Below are 6,000 nucleotides of genomic sequence, written 5' to 3'. Positions count from 1 at the left end.
ACACACACACACACACACACCAAAAAGTAAATAGATAATTGTTTTTTATTTTGCCAGTCCTGGGGCTGGACTGTAGGCCTGGGCATTGTCTCTGAATTTCTTTTGCTCAAAGTGAGTGCTCTACCACTTGAGCCACAGCACCAATTCTAGCTTATTTTTATTTTGTCGGTCATTAGGCTTGAACTCTGGACCTGGGCACTGTCCCTCAGCTCTTCAGCTCAAGGCGAGCGCTCTACCACTTGAGCCACAGTGCCACTTCTGGTAAACAGATAATTGAGACAACTAAACTTTCAAGTACTTGTCCAGCCTTATGTCAAGTATTCCTTCTGTTTCTGACTGACTTGGAGTTCTGGGTGTGACCCTGGTTTCAGGCTGAGCCCACCCTTCACTCTGTTAACTTCAGTGCTACCCAAGTCCTCACTGGGGTCCCAAGGTCCTCACCGGGATCCCATGGACATCTATGTCATCCTAATGAATGCTTTGCCCCTTCTCAAGTAGCAGAGTTGAGTGGCAGCCAAATCAATCTTATTTTTCTACCTGGTTGAGTTTGTAAAATGAAGAGAGAAAATGAAGAATGCACTTTTTTTTAGGTATATCTGACAAGTTCTCTAACAAATTTCTTTTGTAATTAATTTCCTGAACTGTACATTTTGGATAAATGGAAGCAGTTTGGGCTCTGATTTAAGTTAGAAATAGTCTTCTCATTTTTTTTCCTATGGTCAAATAATAGAAAATGATTTTCAGTGGCGCTTTAGCTCAAGTGGTAGAGCGCTCGCCTTGAGTTGAAGAGCTGAGGGACAATGCCCAGGCCCAGAGTTCAAGCCCCACGACTGACAAAAAAAAAAAAAAACTATATAGAGCACTCAGAAAATGATTTTCATGATATTGGCTATGGTTTTCTCCCCCAAATAAAACTAATGTTATAGGTTGGTTTGTATTTTTCCTGAATTTGGCCCATAGTTACTCTGCAGTTCATTGTCATACCATGGAGATGATATAAATGGTCGTCAGGACAAAGTTGCATTTTATAATAATTTGTCAGTAAAGAGTCTTGCTTATTTCAATATTTTGAAAGTTACACGTATCTCAATAGCTTATAATCAGTTTTGAATTTTGGGGAGTCAGTAAATAAAACCATGAGTAAAGCAATATACTCATTGGTATTTCTGGACTAGAGATCAGGACATAATGCTTGCCCAGAAAAATTAAGTGAGTGTGGAAAAGAAGATTTGGACTTAGATTTTGGCTGTGCATATCACACGTTTACTCTACCCTGTGTGCATCAGCATTTTCATTTTGATCAAAGTCCAAAAAAAGTGATTTTTTTCCCTTGGCTTACTGTCTACTAATCCATGTGAGGTGACCCAGTATGCTAGAGTGTAGATCATACTAACCCAAAAGTTACTTGACTGAGAAAAAAAAAAAGCAGCATAGGTTAGGAGAAGGCCTCTCAGCCTCAGTTTCTGATATTTGGACGCAATTGTTTTGGGGAGCTCCCTGTGCTTTGTGGTATGTTTAGCAATATCTCTGTCCTCTGAGGCAAACGTTCTGCGACACCTCTTCTTTACTTGAGAACACAGAATTGAGGAGACGGCATCTTCACAGTGGCCAGAGGGAATCTTAGTTTGCTCTGATAGACACCAAGCAGAGGTTCACTCATTCCTTCCTAGGCAAATTCACACGTGAAACTTGTTCCTTTACAGTCCCTGAAACACAAATTCCTCTCCTTCTCCTCTCTCAGTGAACTTAATCACGTGGTTTAAATAGTGTTAATGATAAACAGAGAGGAATACAAATGGTCTAAGGGGGAGGTGGAGTTGTTACAATGTCACATCTGTGGGGCAGATAAAAGAATAGATACCAGCAATCCTTGTTATCTTGTCCTCTGTTTCTTCAGCTAGTTTCACTGCTGCTTCTTTTAGCTGAATGACTTTCCCCCAAGTTTCCATTGTTAGTCCTCTGGCCCTTGTCTCATGCTGAAGAATAGCATACTGATTTTCCAGCTCAACAAATTCCTGTAACAGAGTCACACTACTATCATCAGAACATACTTAGGAAGCACATGCATATGCAGCGATAAACCTACAAACACTATGCACAAAGAGGAACAGAGGAAACCTTAATTCAGCCAATGTGTTTGAGCCTGTCTGAGAGTTCAGAGAGGGCTTTATTTGCATGTTTGTTTTTTTTAATGTTAGAAAAACTCATTTGGTTAAAACAAAATTTGCTACAAAATATTGATCACTATTGCATGATTAGGAAACCATCTATGCAGCACCAATGGTGCCTTATACTGATGTTAGGGTGGGAGATACAGGAGAAAGGCATGACTTCATTGTACCCTTGACACATCTCTGGTTCAGCTGGGTTAAAAACCACTGTAAGAACTAAAGTATGAACTAAAGAATGAAAATTTGAAGCCTCAAATCCTTTGGTAGGCAAAAGAAGAAATGTAGTAAGAAGGAAGGCTTAAATGAATGTTAGTAAGAAGCTCTCTCTCCTGAAATCAGTATTTGACTACCAGTATTTGACATCAAATACATGTGATTGACGACCTAGAAGGAAAGTCGATGAGCAAGCATTAGGGACAGGCAGAGGATGGACAGGATATGGGTCCCCAACTCCCAAGCTCTGGACCGCTAGACATTAGAAATTAACATCAAGAGAACAGACCAGTTGTAGAAACTAACATTTTTCTTTTCTTCAAGCTACTATATTAATTTAATCAACCAAAGATTTCCTGCTAAGAAAATGAGTTGATAGATTCTTTCAGCAACCTAAATAATAGCCACTTTCCACATCCATTTAATTAACTCATACAAACATTAGTTACTTGATCTGTCTCTTGGGTGGGTGATTTTTTAAAAAATCTGCTACTTTTTTTTGGGGGGTCCAGTCGTGGGCCTAAACTCTGGGCCTGGGCGCTGTCCCTCAGCTCTTCAGCTCAAAGCTAGCGCTCTACCACTTAAGCCACAGCGCCACTTCCGGCTTTTTTCTTTTTGCTTATATGGTGCTGAGGAATTGAACCCAGGGCCTCAAGCATGCAAGGCAAACGCTCTACCACTGAGCCACCTTCCCAGCCCCCTACTACTTTCTTTTTATGTTATGCAGCTGAATTAAAGGGCAAATATAATAACCAAAAGCTTAAATTGTAAAAGTATGAAAAAAATTGGGAAAAATTTGGTTTACAGACTATGTGACTAGGAGACTACTAAACATACTAGGATGGGGACGTGGAGGGAGAACACTGTGACATGACTGGGTAGTCTTCGGATGTACAGGGTCTCTGTTCATTTGGATCTTATGAGTATACACCACCGAGCATGGATCAGCTTTAAAAAACCGCGCTGAGTAATGGCACAACAATCTGGGCTTCAGGGATTGTTCTTTACAGAAGCACTATTTGCTCCTAGTGACAGTGAAAGGAAAAAGTGACCTTCTCAGCTCTCCCAGCCTGGTGAAGAGCGGAGTCAGCCTGGGATTTCGCTCTGCCCATTAGGTCTTGGCTCCTTTGCCACTTGGTCTGCAGCAGGGTCAGTTCATCCTCCAGCTCCAGCTGTTGCTTTGTGAAATTCAGCTTGTTCTTTATTTCTTTTGCTTGATTTTCTGCCTGTTGTTGAACAGAAGGGAAAAATCTTTTAATAAAACAACTAAAAAATATGCTATTATTAATTCCTCAAAAGAGAAAAAAGCTGTGTGTGATGTCAGAGAAAATATGTCATCACCTTTGCTGTTGCATTTGATAAATGAAAAAGTTATAACAAAAGTATTGACATATGAAAAGGTCTAAAAAAAAACTATGACAAATGTGTTCTTAACCTAGCCAATTTTATGAATTCAACACTGTCTATGAGCCAAAGCCCCAGAAACACATCTCATTTAATCTCTCCTCACACTAAAGGCAGCCACAATTCTGAATCTAATGTTTTTCATTTCATTTCATTTCATTTATTTATTTATTTTTTTAATAAATCCTGGGCTTCAACTCAGGACCTGGCCTGGTTACTGCTCAAGCTAGTGCTCTACATTTTGAACCACAGCTCCTCTTCTCTTTGGTAGTCAGTTAGAGAAGTATCCTGGACTTTGTTACTTGGGCTGGTTTTGAATTGTGATCCTCAGATCTCTTCTGATTAGCTAAGATAGCAAGTGTGAGCCTTAGGTGCCCGGGCTCTTAAAGGCTGTATAGTATAGTCTATGAATAATTCCTAACAAAGTATAGTTTTAAAAATAAAAATAACCAAATACAGTGTACATTTCTGTAACTTGATTAGAAAAAAAAAGTCCTGGGGCTTGAACTCAGGGCCTGGGTACTGTCCCTGAGCTCTTTTTATGCTCAAGGATAGCACTCTACCTCTTGAACCATAGCTCTGACTCCAGGTTTTTGTTGTTGTTGTTGTTTTGGTAATTAATTGCAGATAAGAATCTCAGAGACTTTCTTGCCTGGGCTGGATCAGGGCCTTGTGATCTTGCTCAGCTTTTTCCACTTACATGGCTAGTGTTCTGTCACTTAAGCCATACAGCAAGCTCTGACTTTTGACTGATTAATTGCAGATAAGAGTCTCAAAGACTTTTTTTCCTACCTGGGCAGGCTTTGAACCTCCATCCTCAGACCTCAGCCTAAGAGTAGCTTGGATTATAGGTAGGAACCATGAGTGCCCAGCCAGAAGAAAATTCTTTATTGGCTCTGGGGGGGGGGAGGGGAGTTTTCTTTTGTATTCCCGTTTCTGTGAAGGTCAGGAGACTTGTCACCTCCTTATGTGGGCTTTGGTTTCTGTCTGGCATAGCAACCATTGGAGTGGAAGTCTGTAGTGCACTAGAGAGTGGCAGGTGCCATCTGCTGTTGTCATATTAGGGCTTGGTTATGCTCTGGATTCATGCTTCCCCATCATTTTTGGTCTCTAAGGATATCCTTGGTTTCTTATAAATTCATCTATGTATTTAAAAATTGAAATATCCTAGCTAATATTTTTAGTTCTTTTAACTAAGAGGTTCCTTAGGGTATCAGTCTGCTATATTTTTAGATATAGAAATCTCTTCCCATGCCCTGAGGCATCTGTGGGAGTTTTTCTAGAAAAGGCATCTGCATGCTTTTTTTTTCTGTAAGGGGATAGATAATAAAGCGGCTTATGTACTCCTTGCAACCCCTCAACTCTGTGCTGTTATGGTGCAAAGCAGCCGCAGGCCATATGATTTGGTTGTATTTGCCAACTCCTATTCTACAGTATGTGTCTGGAAATGAACCCTAGGGGCCTTCCTGTTTTGCTACTGTATATATGTAGCTTCTTCCTAGCAATCATTTTCCTGTTTGTTGATTTCTGCCTTTCATCTCAAGATGCCTGCAGTAGATCTAAAAACAAAACCTGAAGAGCAGAGTCTGAGTAACTCTCAACAATGTAAGGAAGGGGATATGACAGAGGATGCAGCCAAGGAAGAAAAGCCCTCACACCATGAGATCAGGTCCTGTTCCAACCACCAACTTCTGGGCTTACTCTTCCTGAACCAAGGCATGGCTTACGCCAGGGCCTTTCTCCCTTCGGGCTCTGGATAGAACAGTTCTTTTAGGTGAGATAACCTTTTAGTTTAGAATATTTGGCAGAAGTTCATGTTTAGTCACAACAACCTTGGAACAACAATGTCTTCACTTCTGTTGTTTATGAGCATTTAAAGCCACTTCTCTCCATGATATAAGGGCTTAGATCTACAGTTAATTAGCTGTGTGACCAGAAGCTGTCACATGAACCTTCCTGAGCCTAAGTTTCCTCCTTCACAAGCTGTCTCATTCTTCAGAATTGGTTAGGACTAAATGAAATGAAGAATGGAAGGCTTCTGCAGAGAATTTTTTAATGTATTTTCTTAGCATCACGAATGCAACAAGACCACTCCCATGAATGTAGAGCTCATCAATAAAGTGCAGAAGCCCACTAACATCTTAATTTATCCTCAGAATTGTCCCATCAGACAGGTAAGGCAAGTGTGACACTGGCATCCTTAAAAACCACT

General features: G+C 40.5%; 1 protein-coding gene across 1 annotated transcript in view; it reads right to left on the bottom strand.

Moving 5' to 3' along the window:
- The window catches only part of Lamb4 (laminin, beta 4), a gene marked incomplete at its 5' end in the record, with an annotated part of 50,557 nt that overhangs the window by 2,813 nt on the left and 41,744 nt on the right, over nucleotides 1-6,000 (bottom strand). Inside the window, 2 exons of the mRNA XM_013034715.1 lie at nucleotides 1,862-2,015; nucleotides 3,437-3,610. Of these exons, the coding sequence (XP_012890169.1) occupies nucleotides 1,862-2,015; nucleotides 3,437-3,610 (328 nt within the window). The remainder of the gene's footprint in view (nucleotides 1-1,861; nucleotides 2,016-3,436; nucleotides 3,611-6,000) is intronic.

The sequence above is a fragment of the Dipodomys ordii genome, unplaced genomic scaffold (assembly GCF_000151885.1).
Source record: "Dipodomys ordii isolate 6190 unplaced genomic scaffold, Dord_2.0 Scaffold195, whole genome shotgun sequence".
NCBI lineage: Eukaryota > Metazoa > Chordata > Mammalia > Rodentia > Heteromyidae > Dipodomys > Dipodomys ordii.
The sequence above is the reverse complement of the archived record's forward strand: the minus strand, read 5'-3'. Positions and strand labels throughout refer to the sequence as shown.